The 21,077-nt window shown below is 36.5% G+C and overlaps 1 protein-coding gene across 12 annotated transcripts in view; it reads right to left on the bottom strand.

Annotated features, from left to right (window-relative positions):
- Window positions 1-20,394, bottom strand: part of SLC17A1 (solute carrier family 17 member 1) — a 239,049-nt gene extending 218,655 nt beyond the window's left edge. For 8 of the 12 annotated variants that reach the window (XR_009733083.1, XR_009733086.1, XR_009733084.1 and 5 more), the window contains exons 1-8: window positions 20,307-20,394; window positions 16,879-16,924; window positions 16,154-16,281; window positions 14,698-14,782; window positions 8,280-8,452; window positions 1,279-1,512; window positions 610-697; window positions 190-276 (exon numbers count right to left, since the gene is read on the bottom strand). Coding sequence is in view for 6 of the 12 variants with exons in the window: in XM_061399301.1 (XP_061255285.1) it covers window positions 190-276; window positions 610-697; window positions 1,279-1,512; window positions 8,280-8,452; window positions 14,698-14,731 (616 nt within the window). In the remaining 6 variants the exon portion in view is untranslated. Of the gene's footprint in view, window positions 1-189; window positions 277-609; window positions 698-1,278; window positions 1,513-6,640; window positions 6,724-8,279; window positions 8,453-14,697; window positions 14,783-16,153; window positions 16,282-16,321; window positions 16,419-16,878; window positions 17,236-20,306 lie in introns of those variants that run through there. The other 4 variants (XR_009733085.1, XM_061399297.1, XR_009733088.1 and 1 more) reach the window with 4 other exon arrangements.
- Window positions 20,395-21,077: the final 683 nt, after the last annotated feature.

The raw sequence follows: 21,077 nt of genomic DNA, 5'->3' as shown, positions 1-21,077 counted from the left end.
ATGTATAGTTCTGAGCATGATGTCTCACTTGCAATAAGAAATTAATGAATGTTGACTGCTCTTTTTCCTTCAATGTGATTTATTATTTTTAATATTGTTAACCTCATATAAATTATTAAATTTTGCATTTACATTTAGGTTTTATAGACCTTTAAATAATGACTTGGATTTTTATAGAAAGAGACTCACCAAAAATATAAAAGACCATGGGCCATCCCAGGGAGTCACAGATGAATCCAGTGATAAGCAGGACAATACAGGGTCCTAGTAGGAGTCCTAATCAGAAGGCACAAAGAACATCCCTAATTAATGCAGGCATCTGGAAACGGAGATAATGTAGCTTCATGGTGGCAGTGAACAACTTCTAGTGAAATATTCATATAATATCAAACACAAGAAAATAATGAAATATTTGCTTTCTTCTTTTTTTGCTGTTGTTAGAGATAAGGAAACCTTTTCTCTGTCCTAGACAGTTTCCACATATTTAAAGTGTGGATGGTTTCCAAAGCCCTTGACAGTTCGAAACACACATATTTCTTATGTTCTAGGGCAGAACATGCTACAATGAGATGACAATAGGACTAGGCATTCTAGGCCCTAAGTTATTACCTGACAAACTCAGAGCAGTAAGTCGGCCTAGTTCCAAGGGAGGAGCCCACTTGATCCATATTACTTGCTGAGTTGTTAATGTTATCCCCTGAAAGAATGATTAGAACATTTGATCTCTGACATGTTCTGTGAATTTAAACTCTAGTTTTTGCATTATCCTTTTATTTTTTTAATTGGAGGAAAATCGCTTTACAATGTTGTATTGGTTTCTGCTGTACAAGAATGTGAATCAGCCATAATTATATGTATATCCCCTCCCTCTTGAGCCTGCATCTCCCCTACTCATTCTACCCCTTTAGGTCATCACAGAACACCAGGCTGGGCTCCTTGTGTTACACAGCAACTTTACACCAGCTATCTATTTTTCATTTAGATTCATTTTCATTTCATTCATGTAGTGCTACTTTCTCCATTCATCCCACTCTTGCCTTCTCCCACTGGGTCCACAAGGCCATTCTCTACATCTGTGTCTCCATCTCTTCCCTGCAAATAAGTTTCTCAATGCCATTTTCTAGATTCCATATATATGTGTTAATATATGATATTTGTTTTTCTCTTTCTGACTTCACTTTGTATAACAGATTCTAGGTTCATCCACCTCACTAGAACTGAATCAAATTCATTCTTTTTTACGGCTGAGTAATATTCTATTTTGCATTATCTTTATACCTGGAACAGTCCCTTGATTACTCGGCATATAATGACCAAAATTTCTCCAAATTCAGCTGCCAGTGGGAGGAGCAGGGTAAATAGAGAGCTGAGAAGTAATGCAAAACCAATCATTTTCTTTAAAGAGTATATTCCAGATAAATATCCTGCAGGAATTTGGCTGATGAGTACACCATAGAAGATGGAACTTAACATGATCCCCTGGATTTCAGTGCTCCAGTTATACACAGGGTTCTGAAAGAAAAAAGGAGACGGGTCTAGCCACTCTGCAAATGATTTTCTCTAATGTTCAGGAATGTGGGAAAACTGGTCGTTCTGTCTTCCAGCTTACCTCATGTAAAATATCTGCCCTCTGCCTAATCTCCTCTGTTACATGACTTACTTATTCCTAATAACATCACTTTCTGTGTGTAATTACGTTTTATCATTGGCATCCTGAACTATAAGGAAGTTCTTGCTATAAAGGGCATCATCTATTCTTGCCCTACCTGCACAGCATTGACATTTAAAACTTGTTTTTGTTTTTTTTTAAATATAGATGCAATTGGCATATTAATTTCAGGTGTACAACATGATTGGATGTTTGCACGTATTGAGAAATGATCACCAAAGTCTAGTTAACATCCATGACAACGTATGGTTCTAGTTCTAGTTGTGATGAAAACTTTTAAGACCTATTCTCTTAGCAACTTTCAACTATACAAGATAGTGCTTTTAACTGTAGTCACCATGCCATATGCTATACCCTCAGAACTTATTTTACAGCTGGATGTTTGCACTTTTTAACTCCTTTTACCCATTTTGCCCAGCCTCCCCAGCCCCGTGCTACTAGCAACCACCAACCTATTCTCTGTGTCCAGGAGCTCGGTTTTGTTTAGATTTCACATATAATTGAAATTATACAGTAGTTGTCTCTGATTTATTTCACTTAGCACAAGGCCCTCAAGATCCATTCATGTTGCAGCAAATGGCAAGATTTCATACTTTTTATGTCCAAGTAATATTCTATTAAATATCAGTACCACATTTACATTATCTATTCATTCATTAATGAATACTTAGGATATTGTAAATAATGCTGCAATGAACATGGGATGTAGATATTTTTTCAAGTTAGTGTTTTCTTTTTCTTTGGATAAATACCCAGAAGTAGAATTGCTGTATCATATGGTTATTTTTTTGAAGAACCTTCATACATACTGTTTTCCATGGCAACTGTAGTAATTTACATTACACCACCAGTGCACTAGTGTTCTCGTCTTTCTACATCTTAGCCAATACAATATTTCTTATCTTTTTGATAATATCCATTCTGACAGGTGTGAGGTATACGGGTTTGAATTACATTTCCATGATAATATTGAGCTCATTCTCTTCTGCCTGTTGACAAACTGGACATTTTTCTCAGAAAAATGTCTATTTATATCCTCTGCTCATTTTTGATTGGATTTTTTTTTTTTTTTTTGCCATAGAGTTAGATGAGTTCTTCATATATCTTGGATATTCATCCCTGACCAGATACATGGTTTGCAAATACTGTCTCCCATTCAGCAGGTTGCCCTTTAATTTTGTTGATGGGTCCCTTTGCCGAGCAGAAGCTTTTCGTTTGATGTAGTCTCACTTGTTTACTTCTGCTTTTGTTGCCATTGACTTTGATGTCAAATCCAAAAAATCAATGAGTTTTTCACTTATATTTTCTTTTAGTTTCATGGTTCTAGGTTTTATGTTCCAATTTGGATTCATTTTGAGTTAATTTTTGTGTCTAAGATAGGGATCTAGTTTTTCCAACACCATTCATTGAAGAGATTGTCCATTCATCATTGTAAATTCTTGGCTCCTCTGTCATAGATTAATTGCCCACCTTATGAATGGGTTTATTTCTGGGCTACCTACTCTGCTTCATTGATCAACGTGTCTGTGTTTATAATTTTCCTTGATTATTTTTGGGATATAGTTCGAAATCAGAGGGCTTGACGCCTCTAACTTTGTTTTTCTTTCTTATTATTGCTTTGGCTATTTTGGGTCCATACAAATTGCACTGTGTGTTCTACTTCTGTAAAAAATGTAATTGGACTTTTGATAAAGATTACATCTAATCTGTAGACTTTTTGACAATATGAATTCTTCCAATCTGTGAGCACCAAATATTTATCCACTTACTTGTATCTTCTTCGGTTTCTTTCATCAGCATCATGTAGTTTTTAGTGCATAGGTATTTCACCTTCTTGATTAAATGCATTCCTGCTATTTTATTCTTTTTGATGCAATTGTTTTAATTTTATCTCTGCCAGTTTTTTATTTGTGCATAGAAACACAAAAGATTTTTGTATATTGATTTTGTATCTCACAAGTTTACCAAATTCATTTATTAGCCCGAACAGTTTCCTTAGTGAAGTCTTTAGAATTTTCTATTATAATGTCATGTCATCTGCAAATAGTGACAATGTTTCTTCTTCCTTTACAGTTTGGATGCCCCTCCTTTTCTACCTTGCCTAATTGCTCCAGTGAAAGCTTCTAATACTATGCTGAAGAAAAGTGGTGGGAGTGGGCATCACTGTTTTTTTCCTGACATTGGAAGAAAAGCTTTCAGATTTTCACCATTAGGTATGATGTTATCTGTGGCCTTGTTACATTGCTGGTCTGTACTATGCTGAAGTATGTTCCCTTTATACTCACTTGCTGAGAATTTTTATCACAAATAGATACTACTTTTGTCAAGCCCTGCTGGCCACCAGAGCCAGGTGATCAAGGCTGCAGCTGCTAAAAAGGAAAAGGAAAAAAAAAAATGGAGCACCAGAACAAGATTGCCAGGTGAATGTAAATGCTGCCCCTTTGGGAGATATCGGCTCTCTGGAGTACAGCAAAGAGAGAACACAAGGATGGCATTCACTGGCTTCTGTCCCCAAAGGGAAAGAACCCCAGAAGACCCTGGATGTGTATTAAATTAGATGCTTGTGCCTCAAGTCAACAGTTTATGGTAAGCAAATAAACCTCCTTCATAGAATGTCTTGGTGCTTTTCAAACAGCTGATTCCATGCTGTGCCAAGGGATAGGTGAGTCCATGGGCAAGCCATCTAAGAACCATTTCTCAGTTCCCTTTACCCTCGTGGGACTTGTGTTTGTGAGCCCTGTTGGCTTTCAGAGCTAGACCTTTGGGTGGCTTATCTCTCAGGCGCAGGAATGATGCCCAATGTGGGGTTCAGACTCTTCACTCCTGAGGGGGATGTCTTGCTGGGTCACCTTGCCAGGGGTTTGCAGTGAGATTGTGTCTCAGCATTTCCTCTTGGTTATGGGCATTTTCTTGTTCTCCTGATGTGTAGGAGTATTCATCTTTTGATTTTTTTCCCAGAGGAAAACCTTCCATAGGTATCTGTATATTTGGTGTGTCTGTAAGAGGAGGTGAGTCCAGAACATTTCTACAGGTTCACCTTCAACATCTCTAATACTTATTTCTTAAATATTAATAATACATGCAAACTCCTCTGTAGAATACCATGTAGTACTACATTTACTGCAGTTATTAATTTCCACTTGCCCCTTCTCATCCTTTTTCTCTATTCAGTTAACCTTGTTCACAAAACAACATATCCCCCTAACAACACACACACTGATCCCAGAGAGCAAAGTAGCAATAGAGAGAATATCAAATCATGAAGAGAAGTTCTCATGCTGAACTATGGGAATAATTGAATGGGATAATAAAGGAAAAAAGGCCATTCCTCTTCTTTCACTTGGCTCTGATGCGGCATATTTTGTTGTCTGTCTCGGGAGTGGATTCCTTTGCTGGTTTTGGCTAGGGGGTCTTGCATAGTTTTGTTGCTTTATTAAATCTGACATAAGAAATTTTTAATATTGAACTTACAGTTTGGACTATGAGGAGGTTGCAGTATTTTTGGACTCACTGCACAGGAAGAAATTTTAATTTTAGTATGTGAGGACAAGATGAAAACTTCTTTGGAAATGTCTAAGATAGTCCCTTTCTCTAAACTGTCTATGCACTTGCATAATTAGTTTATTTTAGATAAAGAATGAATGTTCTAAATGGAACTCTTGGTTGACTATGAAATAAGCAACTAGATAGGAGCCTGCCTGTTTGTTCTCTTTTCACTGTTATCTTGCGCCCTTCATCCTGTCTCCCTTTCTCAAATCCCTGTCATCCTATAGCTGTAGATAGTGATGTCTTGTCTGATAGAAAGGACTTCCATGAGAGATTTGGTAGAAACATCACTCTGAGTATATTGAAAACTAATAGTGAGGGGCCTCTATATAGTAGCCAAGTGGTCATGGAAGCTCCAGATCTTTTTCATTGGTGGGAGGTTACTCAGAGGATGGAACAAGATGCTCTGCCATATTTTTCTAAATGACAGGTATTTTCCCAAGGAAATCAGTATTCACCTTTCCCCATATCAGGTGATTCAGCACACATTTGCTCGACTCTCCCTGTGCAGATTATTCAGAATATTGGGTTGTTTTTTTCATGGCATAAAGCCATCACTCTTTATAGTGGAGTGTAGAAAAAGAAGAAAAGTGGGCACCATAGTTGAATGCAAACCACTCGCCTCAGATGAAATTCCCCACACCAGAAGAATAAAGCCTGAGTATTTCCATATTCAATCCATTAACTAGTTATCATTAAAGTACTCTGTATATAAATAAATTAACCTATATAAATCTTAGGAATAAATATATATACATCTGTATGAGTCATATAAATGAAAAAATAGATAATATCCCAGTAGGTAAAATGCACTAAGGGTATCAATAGATAACTTATAAGAGAAAAAAATGGTAATGACCAATAAATATAGATCACAGAAATATAAAATGTATACATTCATTAATAAATTTTAAAGTTATCACAGAATTTCTATCAGATTGGTAAATTTTAAACAAAATAAAATAATTATATATATATTTTTTGGCTGTTTTGGCAAAGGGAAGACAGAGGATATTTCTCATTTATGTGTAACACTTTCTCATCTTCCTTCCTTTTCTTTTCTATACTCAGTGTCCCGGATTGCGCTCTCTTTGGTTTCTGTTCTCTCTTGTTTTCCTTGTTATTTGCTTTCTTTTCTAAAATGTTCTGTCTAGTATTATCGTACCAGTTTTCTGAGTTCTGTCAATTTCTTTTCTTTTTTTCCCGTTCATCCGCTATCTGAGCAGAGACTTCTATCACCGGGACATCTCGGCTTTGAGTACCTAAATGTGCTACACTATAATGTCCTTTCCTAGTTATAGTTACTTTGCTAGTTTTTAGGTTCATTTGTAATTTCAGTTTACAATTTAGGTCTGCTTTGGGAAAATAATCTGGTGAGTTTTCATATTTGAGAATAATTATCTATTCGATTTCTTCATCTAGTACCTTTGTAGAGGAGAAAACTGAATTCCTTTTCTATGACTCTTATTTGAAGAAGGTCAATTCTCCTGGATTACAGCAGCAGATTCCTGGCGGGGAGGAGAAGGGGAGGGGTATGGTGAATGTGCCAAAGAAAAGTTTCAAGCTTCACAGTTTGAGCTGCCCCTTCTTTTACTACAGTGAAGGAAATAAAATACAGCTTTTGTGAGTAGCCATTTCTCTAGAAAATGGGGTTCTTGATATTTAAACCAAGGCAATGGAATACCAAGAATTAAAAAATTTTGAATAAAATTGATTTTTTGACAAATTTTTTGAAGTACAGTTGACACAATAAACTGTGTATTTAATCTTTGTCATAAAGTATACAACTTCTTAAATTCTTAAATGCGTAACTTCATAGGATATAGAATTTTAGTTTGGCAGGTTTTTTTTTTCTTTCAGTACTTTAGAGATTTCACTTCTTTCTTTATGTTTGAGTGGTGTCTGATAAGAAATCTTCTGTAATTTTTATCCTTGTTCTTCTGTAGTCTTTTTCCTCCAGATTTATTTGAGATATTCTTTTTGTCTTGGTTTTCTGCAATTTAAATATGTATGTCTGGGTGGTAATTCTTGTTGTTCTTGATTAATTTTCTTTTTAGTATTTATCCTGTTTAGTGTTCTGAATTTATGGTTTGGTGTGTGCCATTAACTTCAAAAAGTTCTCAGCCATTAATTTTTCAAATATTTCTTCTTTCCATTTTTCCTACTCTTTCTGATATTCTAATCAAGCACGTGTTACACCTTTTGGTATTGTCCACAATTCTGGGATGTTCTGCTTAGTTTTTTATTTTTTAATCTTTTTCATTTTAGCTTGGGAAGTTTGTGTATTCAAGTTCACTGATTCTTTCCTCACCTGTGTTGATACTACATATGAGCCCATCAAGGCATTCTTTATACCTGTTATAATTGCCATGATTTCTACTATTTCTTTTTTATTCTAATAATATCCACCTCTCTATTGACATTACCTCTCTGGTGTTGTATTCTTTTCCCATTAGACCCCTGACATATTGATTACAGTTATTTTAAATTCCCTGTAGGAATTCCTACATATGTGTCAAATCTGAGACCTGGTTCTGATGCTTATGTTAAAAAAAAATCAGGGTACAGTACATTACATATAGAGCATTACTCTTAATGTAAATAGGGGTGAAAATAAGGAAATATTTTATTTGCTTGTGTATTAAAAAAGGGACATAAAAAATTATAGTGAAAAAATAGTTTTTCCTATTTCCATTTCTTTTGTACCACATTTTCTGATAGTTATCAACCCATTACCTTCTGTAGGTGAAATTAACAAAACATGTAAATATACTGTAAGTTAAAAACATAAATAAGAAAGAAAATGTGTTGATTTCTATTTCTTATTTAAGATGTTTTCCTTTTTTCTCTTGTCCAAACTTCTCTTGCCCTTTACAAATACTGAGACATACTTTAGTCATGGGACATCTTCATTTAGGTTACTGCTGATGAGGTAGATCAAGACTTGAGTTTCTTTTTTGAATAATTACTATCATATCAATTATGATAACATTCAATCTCTACACAAATTAGTTAGCAAGATAGGATTTTAAACTTATGACTGTGTGTAATATTTTTGATATACCTTTATGTTATCCTGGAGCTCCTTTGTGGAGGTGTTGGACAAACCATGTGGCTCCGTGCTGTTCACCATGGCTATCATTGTGAGGCTCAGACACACACGCTGTGACATTATTATAACATTACAGAGGAGCAGGAAGACAGCGATTCCATAACGAACGGAACAAAAATATGGAACTGGAATGTACGAGAGAAAATATCCATCGTTAACACAGCTGAGGAAAAAAACATATTTTAACATTAGGGGCCCAAATTTCCTAGTGGCCCTTCCTAATAAGTGGCCCTTCCTAATGTTTATTTTAAAGGGACCATTTTTAAAAACACCCTGAGTTACTCTTGGAAATAAGTCCCCTGAATAACCAACAAGACCTTCCCTCAAGAAAACTACTTTATTCTCAAAACTTACATGACTAGTCTGATTGAGAAACTCATATGTGCACATTGCAGAAGAAAGTTGCATTTAAAAAAAAGTACTGTGTAACGTAATTGGCTTCCAATTAAAATAAATAAATTTTTTAAAAAGTAATGTATTTGAGCTAGCTTCAAGCTACAGTAATCAATGCAGTGTTAGTGTGAGACCAAACAAATTCATCTATAGGAGAAAATAGGGAGTCCAGAAAGAGAGGAATATATATGATCATATGTTTTTGAATAAATGCACTAATGCAATTCAATGGAAGATACTAGTCTTTTCAACAAATGGCCTTTCTCAAGAGAAATAAAAATACATATCTACAAAAGGCTTGTACTGAATTGTTTATGGCAGCTTTATTTAAAATAGCTGGATCTTTGGAATGGATGAACATACTGTAGTATATTAATACAATGGACATTACTCAGAAATACAAAGGAAGGAAACACTGATACACTCAACAATCTGGATGAATCTCAACAAACATTTGCTCAGCTAAAGAAGCTAGACACCAAAGAGTGAATACCATTTTTATGCATGCTATTTCTATGAATTTTAAAAATAGGCAAAATTAATTTATGTGGCTAGATATTAAATAACAATTCCCTCTTGGTAAGGAGGGCAAAGGGGCATCATGGGACTTTAAACTAATGTAATGTTCTATGAGTCTTGTTTGTAAGTTTATACATTTCTCAAAGCACATCTAAATATACACTTAAGATCCATATTTTATTTTATATAATTATACTTCAATAAATATTAAAGTATTCAATAGTGGTGTTGGGAAAACTGGACAATCACATGTGAAAGAATGAAACTGGACCACTCTCTTATACCATATACAAAAATTAAGTAAAAATGGATTAAAATTTGAACTCAAGACATGAAACCATAAAACATCTAGAACATACAGATGGTAAATTCCCTGACATAGGTCTTGGCAATGATCTTTTAATAAGACACCAAAAGCAAAAGCAGAGAAAGCAAAAATGAACAAAGGGCACTGTATCAAACTAAAAGTCTTCTGGACAGCAAAGGAAATTATAAACAAAATGAAAGGGCAACCTACTGAATGGGAGAAGACATTTGCAAATCATTTATCTGAAAGGGGTTAGACTGCAAAATATAAAAAGAACTCAATTTTGTTTTTATTCTGTATTGAGATGTAGCCAATTATCAAACAGTGTGACAGTTTCAGGGGGACGGCAAAAGGACTCAGCCATACAAATACATGTATCAACTCTCCCTCAAACTCTCTTCCCATCCAGGCTGCCACATAACATTGAGCAGAGTGAAAAGAACTCACACAATTTAACAGGAAAAATTTTTAAAAAGCAAAAACAAAAAAATCTGATTAAGAAATGGGCAGAACTGAAGAGACATTTTTCCAAAGAAGACATGCATGTAGTTAAGAGGTACATGGAAAGATGTTCAGCATTACTCATCATTAGGAAAATGCAAATCAAAACTATAATGGGATAGCATCTTACACCTTTGAAAATGACTTTTATCAAAAAAGGTAAGAAATGAGTGTTGGCAAGGATGTGGACATTTTTGGACTTCCCAGGTTGTCCAGTGGTTAAGACTCAGTGCCTGCACCACAGGGGTTGTGGGTTCCATTTCTCCTGTGTGAAACTAACATCCCACATGCCCTGCGGTGCAGATAAAAATTTAAAAAGACACACACACAAAAAAAGGATGTGTAGTAGGCAGAATAATGCCCCGGCCACATACATCAAAAAAAATTGTGTAGAGAAACTGTGATCACATATCAGACTGGCATAGATCCAAAAGCACATTTGTTGGCAAGCCTGAAAGAAAAGAGGATGGAACCTCCGTTATTACAACCCAGCAGAGGTTTTAAATTGTCTGTGGTTAGCATTGGAGAAGGAAATGGCAGCCCACTCCAGTGTTCTTGCCTGGAGAATCCCGGGGACGGAGGAGCCTGGTGGGCTGCCGTCTATGGGGTCGCACAGAGTCGGACACAACTGAAGTGACTTAGCATAGCATAGCATAGTATAAAGAAATAATTTTTTGGCCACACCATGCAGCAGGGGGTTAGTTTCCCCATCAGGGATTGAACCTGCACCCCAGGCAGTGGAAGCTCGGAGTCTTAGCCACTGGTCAGTCAGGGAGATGTTATATCCATGTAGCTAGCCAAAAGTTAATCTTGTTTCTAAAAATTCATCTCCTAATTTGGAGAGGTTTTTTATGTACGGAATGTGCAAATTATGATTTTATCTCTTTTCCTATCCTTCTGTCTTTAACTTCATGGTATCATTGCATCAGAACCACGAGTATATTACTGATTGTATCAAGCAGTTCTGGTTTTATGCCATTGTTCCTGATTTACACAGAGTAATTCTAATGTTTTTACATTTTGGATAATGTTTGTTGGAGGTTCTTTGTAGATATGCTTTATGAAGTGTATTTATTTCTATTGCTGTGTTAAACAATTTTCACAAACTTAATGACTTAAAATGGCACCCTTTTAATAAAAGATTCACAATTCTGCAGATCATAAGTTTTAGCATGATGTGGTTGGATTTTTCACTCCTGGTCTCAAAGGTTAAAATCAAGTGATCAGGCAAGATGAGTTCTCAGGTGGAGGTTCTCTGGAAGGAACTATTGGAAGAGTTCAGTTTTCTGTGGTTGTTGTACTTCTGTTGCTATTTCCCTGCTGACTGTCAGCTAAGAGTTACTCTCAGTTTTAAGATGTTGTGCATTATGCTGCTTGTCACACGGCCCCCTGTATCCCCAAAACCAGCGAGGAAGAATCTCTTCTGTTAAATGCTTCTCGTGCTTTGAATCTCTAGCTGCTCTCTGACTTCTAGATCCAGATTTAAAAAGCTCCTGTGATTAGATCAGTCCTACCTAGATTTAAGATCAGCTGATTATGGACCATGCTTATATCTGCAACGTCCCTTCAAAGCAGCACCTTCCTTGGCATTTGCTTAAATAACTGAAGGGATGTGTATGGGGCCAGAATCTTGTGGGCAGTCTTAGAACAATTCACTCTCTAGTCCCAGAAGATCCATGTTCATGCCATATACAAAACATACTCACCCCATCCCAAAGTTCCTTAAGGTCTTATCTCATTACACTATCAATTCAAGTCCAAATCCTCATCAAAATGTCAGCTCAAATTTACAAAATTTAAAACAAATACGGAGAAAGCTTCTAAAAGTAACCCACTATGGGAACAGTATCTATCAGCGAACTTGTGAAATTAGAGAGACAAGTTACACACTCGCAATGTTTCTACTTATAATGGTGGGACAGGCATAGGATAATTGATATGGACATTCCAGTTTCAAAAGGGGGAGAAATGGAGTGTTAAAAGAAGTCACTGATCAATAAGAGTTTTGAAGTTCAGTTAGACAAATGTTGAACTTTTATTGAGGCCTGGGGATAATCCTTATGGCCCTTGGCTCTGCCCTCTGAGCTCTCTGCTTAATCCTCTGCCCTTTGGTTCCACCCAAGAGTGCAAAGGGGCCGTCTTAGAGTACTGTCCATCACATAGTCATAGTTACCTAATAGTGTTCATCAGGAATGAATGTTAATCTCATAAAGATTTTTTTTGTATCTAATGAGATCATCATATAGTTTTCTTCTTTAATTTGTATTGAATGACAATTATTTACTTTGTAATAGAAAACTATTCTTTCATTTCTAGGATTGGACTTAGTTTTTGCAATTTTTAAAATTAAAAAAAAATTTGTTTTGCTAATGTTTTATTAGGATTTTTGTACCTTTTAAAAATAGTGTTAATTTTGCTTTACATATTTGAGTCTATTTAGTTACATAAGTTTTTTTTTTCAATGATCCCACTGAATTGAATTTTGTATCATTGTACATTTTTGAAGAATTGTTTGAAACAGTAGAAGATTTTAAATTAGATAAATTAGATAACTTTATATAAATTATCTAAATAAATTATAATATAGTCATACCAAATTCATATGCAACTTTAAAAAATGATGAGGAAGCTCTTTATGTACAACTGTAGGATTCCATTTAGATATATTATAAAGTGAAAAAAGTAACATTAGTACCTGGAAAGTTAGTTTCTTGACAGATCTCCCTTTGTAAACAGATAAGAATATTAGATAAAAATTTATTTAAAGTTAACAGTTCATTGAAAGTGTGAATGATCTGGCAGGAAAGATGAGATACTCAGGCCAAAGATTTTGTGAAGACAGAGTCCTCAAGGCATAGACTGATCATTGAAGGAAGATTTTTTCCCTGAAGACATTTGATCTCAGGTTGCTTTTTGCCTCCCAGAGAACGGGGCAACAGGAATCAGACACCAATGCCCTGGCAATGGAAGAGTCTAGTAAGTGACCCTTTCCTTAAATGTTTAGATGCCAAAGACTTGCTGAGTCAGTGAGGGGAAAATCCATTGCCTCCTAACCTTTTCCAGGAGGCAAAAATTTTTGCCCTGTTTGAACCTTGAGATTGAGCAAAAGGAAGAAAAAAATGTCTTAGAAATTTAATCATTACCCAGCCCTTCCTTTGCCTTTAAACTCACTGGCCTTGGGTCATCTGCAAAACATTTCAAACCACACACATATACATGCACACTGAGATGACTTGCGTCAAAGCTTTCTAAGCAACCTCATCCTTTTTAAAATTCTCAAAAGCAAAAGGGGAATAAGTAGACCTGAAAATCTGAAGGAAACAGTGGGAAAATTCCTAGATGAGGAAAAAAAAGCCTCTAGAGGGCAAAGAGGAAGCTATCTTCACCATGTGTGGGATAGGGCTTGTCACAGTCAATTAAGGGTGCCCTTCTGAGTTTTGTTCTTTTCTCTACATTGCTCCAGAAACAATATGAATTATTTCTAAATAAGTCTTGAAAAAAAGGAATCATAGGAGTTTAGAAAGGAATATAAAAAAAAAAGGTATAGGTGTGTTTAACAGTCACTTTGCTGTATAGCAGAAATTAGCATAACATTGTAAATCAACTATAAGTCAATAAAAACAAAGAACAAAAAATCTGAAACTCAAAAAAAGAAATCACACACAAAAAGAGAAATCACAAGGAGTGTTCTAAAGTGGTTGGGACTGAGTAACAGTAAGATACTACATGTCAAGCTCTGGAAAGAGCAAATTCTACACCTCAGAACATATTTATTAAAAAGAGAGAACTCAAAGACTTGGAAAATGAACAATGGATGAACCCAAAGATCCTAAAAAGAAGTAAATGTTAAACATAAAGGCAGAAATCAATTTTATATACATATATATATATATGTTTATATCTTTTGTATGTTCACATATAATTAAAATTCCATGGATAGAGGAGCCTGGTGGGCTACAGTCCACAGGGTCACAAAGAGTTGGATACATCTGAGCACACAGACACTAGACTAGATAATTTGAATACAAAGGGACAATATGAAAATACCAAAATAATTATCAAAATTGACACAAGAAGAAATATAAAATAGGCCACTAATATTTATATAAATTGAAAAAGTATGCAATTTGTAGCCCACCCTCTCTTCTAGGATTTTTGTCCCCCTTAGTGTAGATATAATGCTAATCTGATAGCAGTAATTCCATATTGTTTTTCCCCTGCCCTACTTGAGATAAACAATCTAAAAAATATCCTGTAAATATTCAGCTGTTGATGTTGAAGGGTGCAGTGACTCAAGAACATTCATCCTGCCTCACTTCCATCCATGTATCTGTCTCTCTGTCTCCTTGAGGTAGAACCAAAATAGTCCCCCCTTTCTGACATTCTCTACCAAGTGATAAACTGACAGGTGTATAAGAATCAAAATAACAGTATGAATAATCTTGGTATGTGGGTTATTTTATTTAGGGTTTTTCTAATGGAAAATCATGGCAGGGATATTTTCCACCCCCCCCCCCACCTCCTTTCCTGAACATTTCTAAGATGCTTTACATTTTAGCGCATGTGTTTATGGACAAAATCTTCTCACATGGAATCAATAGTGTCCTGTTTAAGAAGAAGGAAGCCTATGTCATAGAGAATAATTTCTACCTTTCCCTGGAGAGACCTGGTTATCCACTTGCATAATGGTGTTATGGTTGTTTTTCTTCTTGCTGAAGAGTTTGTTTTCTATCCCCTGCAAGTGCAAAACACACTGACATCAGCATTACAGAGGGAAGAACTGGTTAAAATCCACCTAGCACCTCTCTCTGCTTTAAAACATTAATCCAAGGGAAACTTGCTTTGTCATACCAGTACCCATTGTTTTGACATTTCACTTTTATGATATTTTTGTTGATTACAAAATACACAGAAAACCTGAAAACTCTAAAAAGCAAACAAGACATCCTGCCAATCCATAATTCTACATCTAGCGAAGATATCCCTCCAAAGTGAAAGAGAAAGACTGTCAAACAAAACTTGAGAGAATTCATTGCCAGGAAATCTACCCTGTAGGGAATGTGAAAGAAAGGAAGCTTTTCAGACAGAAGCAGATTACTGAAGGTAGCTCATCAGTAAAGAACCTGCTTACAATGCAGGAGATGAGGCAAAAGCCTCAGGTTCCATTCCTAGGTCAGGAAGATCCCCCAGACAAGGAAATGGCAACCCACTCCAGTATTCTTGCCTGGGAAATACCAAGGACAGCCCATGGGGTCGCAAAAGAATCAGACGTGATTTAGCAACTAAACAACAAACTTGGATGTACAAAAAGAAAGGAAGGATGTCAGAAAAGGAATTAAAGGTAACATACAATTCTTTGTTTTTCTTATATCTTCGTCGAGCTAAAAGATTAGGGAGGAGGGTTCAGGATGGGGAACACAAGTATACCTGTGGCGGATTCATTTCGATATTTGGCAAAACCAATACAATATTGTAAAGTTTAAAAATAAAAAAAAATTAAAAAAAAATGCTTTTACAAGGAGAGGCAAATCATTCTCCTCACTACCCTGGACAAAATGACCCCTGCTGCCAGGTCTGCATTTGTCGGTGGGAAGCTCGACAAAGTGGGTGAATCAAAGAGTTTTGTCTATATCAGCATGTATGACATCAGATGCTCAAAAAATACTTAAAATTTCTAAGGCTGGGTTTGTAAAGTATATATAAATGAGCAGTCTGTCAACCACCATTATTACCCACTGGGACATCTGGGGCTGCCGTTTATTTCTGTATACATATACACACACACACACCACCACCGCCGCCTCAAGCACACATACTCTCCATGCCACTCACACATACACAAGGACTAAACAACACACAATACACACTTCTCTTTCCTTTATTGACATAACTGTCCACCTCAAACTCATCCCTAGGAATGTTTTTTTCTTTCCCTTGTGAAAAATCTATAAAAATATATATTTTGTCCAACTCCCCCGTCCAAATTTCCTCAGATTGCTAAATAGCTTTGATAAAATCTCTAATAGAAACCGTCCTTATTAATCCTTCTGGAGAATTAATTCTAAACTTCACTTTATGAATAATATATAAGCATATAGTTACTAACCTGATTTAGGACAGAAAAGTGATTCCTTTTTGTCCTGTGAAGACTTGCCTGTCAAATTTAAAAAATATTGAATTTCTGGATTTGCTAATTTCAGGCACTTAAATCCTTCACCATATCCTTTGATCTCCCTAGGTCAAAGTTAAAAATTTAATTTTTAACTTCACTTACATTTTTGCCTTGAATCTTCAGGGGAGGGGAGGGAGTCTTAAAATCATCCAAGGGACTAGAAACCTCCTAGAAATCTGCCAGTCATTTCCTGACTTTAATAGACAAACCCCCCCCAGCCCCACCCCGCCCTGCCCTGCCACCCCCCAGGCTCATTCTCTATTAGGAGGCAGAACCTGCCTGTCCCATAAGAGTTTCCAGGATTTTTCTATTGAGGGTGGCTCCATGTCTACAGTGCTATTTTGACAGGCATGCTATGGTGTTCTAAATGCTTTGTAAATGTCCTACTGGCTTTCTGCCCCATCTTCCTTCCCTCCCTTCTTTCCATCCTTCCTTCTTCCCTCCTTTCCCTTCTGCCTCTCCTCTTGTTTCCTCTCCCCATCCCCCCTCATCTCTTCCAAAGGTCACATCTGTTTGGTATTCAAGCTACTCAGAAAGAGGGGCATTTTACTGAGGTGTGTTCTCTGAGGACTGTGACTTCCCTCATGGCTTCCCCTGCAATGACTGTAAGTTCTCCTTGTTAAGCCTCCTGTCTATAGCAGTACTTGGGAGCATTTTACCTTGGAACTCTTTGAAGACAAGCTACTGGATAGGGACATCTAAGCCCTGAAATCAAAAATTTTGCACTATAATTTCTTACATACTGAAGCATTTTAAAGTTTTTTATGCTTTCAAAGTGCTTAACATATGTTTGGCACATAGAAGATGCTCTATAACATGATCAAGTTATTTTCTCTCTCAAAAAAAAAAAAAAAAGAAATGTTGAAACAGAAGTAGAGTCACAGATACAGAAAACAAACTTATGGGTCCCAGAGGGTAAGTGGGGGAGAGATAGATTGGAAAATTGGGATTGACATATACACACTACTTACTATATATAAAATATATAACTAATAAGGACCTATTGTGTAGCACAGGGAACTCAATACTCTGTGATGGCCTATATGGGAAAAGAATTTTAAAAGAGAGTGGCTATATATACAACTTGTAATTTATACATATATATATATATATGATTCACTTTGCTGTACACCTGAAACTCATACAACATTGTAAATCAACTATACTCCAATAAAAATATTTTACAATATGTTGAAAACTTTAACTCATTTTCCCAAGAGTCTTTGATACCTTGTTATATTCACCTGGATTTTTTCTTTTTCTGAAGTCCAGGTTATGCTGATTTTTATCTGGCTCTTTCAGGATGTTTTTACTATTTGCCCTATCTGACACAAAGGCTGTCAATTTCTGACATTTTCTGGGAAAGGGGCCCATTTATTGACTGAAAGTCCTAGGTCAACAGTTGTTTAATGTCCATGTTTTAAGCAAACAACCTTCCCATCTGGTGTCAATATCCCCAGTTCTAGGTACTGATTACCCAGGAGGGAACCATCATTCTGTTTGCTGACCCAAAAGCTTTATACTGCTTTGTTATACCCTTCGAAATTGCTTCTGGATTCTACATCTGGATTCTGTGTTTTCCTTATTAAGTTTTTAAGTTTAACATTTTATTATGGAAAGTTTCAAACACATAGGAAAAAAAGTAGATCAATCTAATATAACCACAGACCCATTAACCAGTTTTCACAATTTTCAATATTTGGCCATTTGAGTTTCCATATACCATACCCAACAGTGGTTTTCTGTATTGTATCATGTCATTTCTCCAACAAAAAGTACAGAATGGCCATATAATTCATTAGGACTTGGGAAAACATGCCATCATCACATCTAACAAATAAGCAATAACTCCTTAATATCTAATATCATGAAAATTTTCCTAATTGCTTCAAAGTTATTCATTTATACTCTATTTATTTAAATGAGGACCCAAACAAGATCCACATATGACACTTAATTGTTATGGCTCTCAGGTCTAATTTCATAACAGTCTTCCACCCACCCACATTTTCTATTTGCTGTTATTTAAAACACTACAACAAAAAAGTCGTTTGCAGAATTATTCTAATAATTGATTTGACTAATTGTTTTCTATGTCATTTGATGTATTTCTTTATCCCCTTACATCCTGAAAACTCTGGGTACGTAGAATTGGTTAGATTCAGGAAAAGAGTACTTCATAGGGGTGTCTGTTGGCTTTCACCACAGCAGGTTGTCTCACTTTTAGTAAAACTGATCAGTGTGTTCAGATATTCTCAGCTTGACTTATCCACTAACAAAGTACTTATCAACCTTTCACCTGTGGTTTTTGGTGGTTGTTAATGTTACCTAGAACTGTTATTTCATTATAAATTGCAAAATGATGACTCTAGAATACTATTGTGCCTTCATTTATGAGCTGCAATTTTCTACAAAATAGGAAGGAAATTCACCTAGTCAAATATTTGGTTACCCTGAAATACAGATTTAATAGGAAAGTCAGGATAAGTACTTAAAACTTTTCAGAGTAATAATTCAATGCCATAGTAAAAATGACCAAGTAAAATGACCTCATGGAATCAGTCCTTACTCTATTTTGATGCTCAAATTATCTCTTCTTTGGCCAGCAGGAGTCCCTTCAAGCTGGCTCCTATGTCATTATGACATGACCCTAGTGATCTTGGATAGTTTGTTTTCTAGCACACAGTATTTTCTAGGGTCCTCATATATTTTCTGTTCCCAGACCTGGACTTGCTAAAGGACTGCTGGTTCCTTTCAGAAAGAAACAATATTAAGAGACCACATACTGGGCATTGGGGTGCATCTAGCTATTTCAGTGGAAGAACTCAGAAAAAGTATTTTTTAGGAAAAAAAAAATTCTAATATTTCCAAATCAAACTGAATATTATAGCAATTTTTTTAAAAGTTGAATTTTATACTCTTGCATTTTCCCTTTATGTTGAACACCTTGGTTCTTAATTACTTTTCTTGCTTTATTGTAATATAATCATATTAATATAAAAATAACACTAACATTATTACTCGAATAAATTTTTTGCCTCTTTTAGAAGTAGACCTTGAGATCAAGATTCCTGTAAAAGTGATTTAATAGGTAGTATTTTCAGAAAAACAATAAAGACAGTAGGGAAGTAAGGAGAAAAAGAAAGGCGAGCAAACAAGGGTGTGGTAACAACCTAAATCTGGAGGAAGGTAATTTGGGGTTAATTCTGCAAGGGAGCAATGGGCATAGCCTAGGCCATACCTCAGAGTTTTTCTAACCAAAGCTAAAGAAGTTGGAGTATTTATATGCCAGCATCTATCTATCACTGGCCAAGGGCTGCCTCCGGGAGGTCCTGAGTCCCCAGGCACTTCTTTCAGTGAGTACAGGTCAAGTAGTGCGGCGAGCTGCCCATGAGAACGGGGTCCTGTGTCTGAAGGACACAGCTCTGGGAGCTCCCTCAGTCCTTGAGGGTTTGCTTGCAAACATAGCTCTCTGTCCCGCCACCCCAGAGATTAGGCAATTATTTACTGCAGACACCTGGAGTTCTGGACAAACTTCTCACTCACAGGGAAATGTTATCTGGTGTAAGAAATAGTAACAGGGTGCCATTCCCATGCTCTCAAGATTTCTTGTGACTTTTTGTAAGATGTACAGGTCAACCAAGAAAAAATGTTAACTGTCTTGTCTTTCTCACGCTCTCCTGTATAAATATAAGATGCTGAATAAAGTCGTGGTCAGACCACTTCCCTTTGTGGAGATGTGTCTGATCCTCTCGACCCCATCTTTGTTGTAGTATTCTTTTGCTGTAGTTTTCTTTCTCAGCCGTGTCGTGCATGTTCTCAGGACCTGATCGACTTTGCCGGCTGGCACCGGCAAGTAGGTTCCAGCAGCCCAAGGACAGCCCTCAAACCAAGTGATGGGTGTGCTGGCTATTGCCAATGAAAGCACAAGGGGCATTGGTATTCACGCCCCAAAATGTAAAAGACCCCAGAAGATACGGGCAGAACACTGACAGCTTGCTGTTCTTCACACTATCCAGTTCCATTCTCTATTGAATTAAGTTCATAGCACTGATTCTTTAGGAAGAAAAAATTAATGAAACATTACCTGCCCGCAGCTGCAATCGTCCCAAAGACTTAACTGATATTCACCATCTTCCCTCATCCACCTCTTACAGGTCTCCTCTCTTGGCCAGTCCTTTTGTTGCTTTGGGTTGCTTGCAGAGTATGGTGACCCAATAATTCATCTCTGGAGGTTTGATGTCACAACTCTACTATAGTTGCTGTAATTACCTATTCATAGTTAAAAAGGGCACGAGATTTCCCAAGCTCTGGACATACTTGTCCCTGTCCCTATTATGTAGTAGTAACCAACCATCTCATAATGATCAGGGTTAATTACTCTGGCCAGTCTGGTGACTCCTTTCTTTTGCTCTCGGGTCTACCAGCAAGAGGATCCCAACATGACAAGTCAGCACTCATAGTTTTAGGGATTTTGGAACCCTTACTGAGCCCACTCCTGGAAGTATTCCTCTTTTCTGGGAACTAGGACTTCTATACATGCTGAAAATAAAGTTCTATTAATGATATGCCATCTGGCAAAACATATGCAATTAAGACTACCATTGAATTAAGTGGACTTCTCAGGTGGCACTAGTGGTAAAGAATCCGCCTGCCAGTGCAGGAGATGCAGGTCTGATCCCTGGGCCAGGAAGATCCCCTGGAGAAGGAAATGACAACCCACTCCAGTATTTTTGCCTGGGAAATCCCATGGACAGAAGAGTCTGTCAGGCTACAGTCCATAGGGTCCCAAACAGTTGGATACGACTGAAGCGATTTAGCACCCACTGTCATTGGATTAAGTCTATGGTAATTCTTC

The sequence above is a fragment of the Bos javanicus genome, chromosome 23 (genome assembly GCF_032452875.1).
Source record: "Bos javanicus breed banteng chromosome 23, ARS-OSU_banteng_1.0, whole genome shotgun sequence".
NCBI classification, from domain to species: domain Eukaryota; kingdom Metazoa; phylum Chordata; class Mammalia; order Artiodactyla; family Bovidae; genus Bos; species Bos javanicus.
Note: the sequence above shows the minus strand (reverse complement) of the source record. Positions and strands in the feature narration are given on the sequence as shown.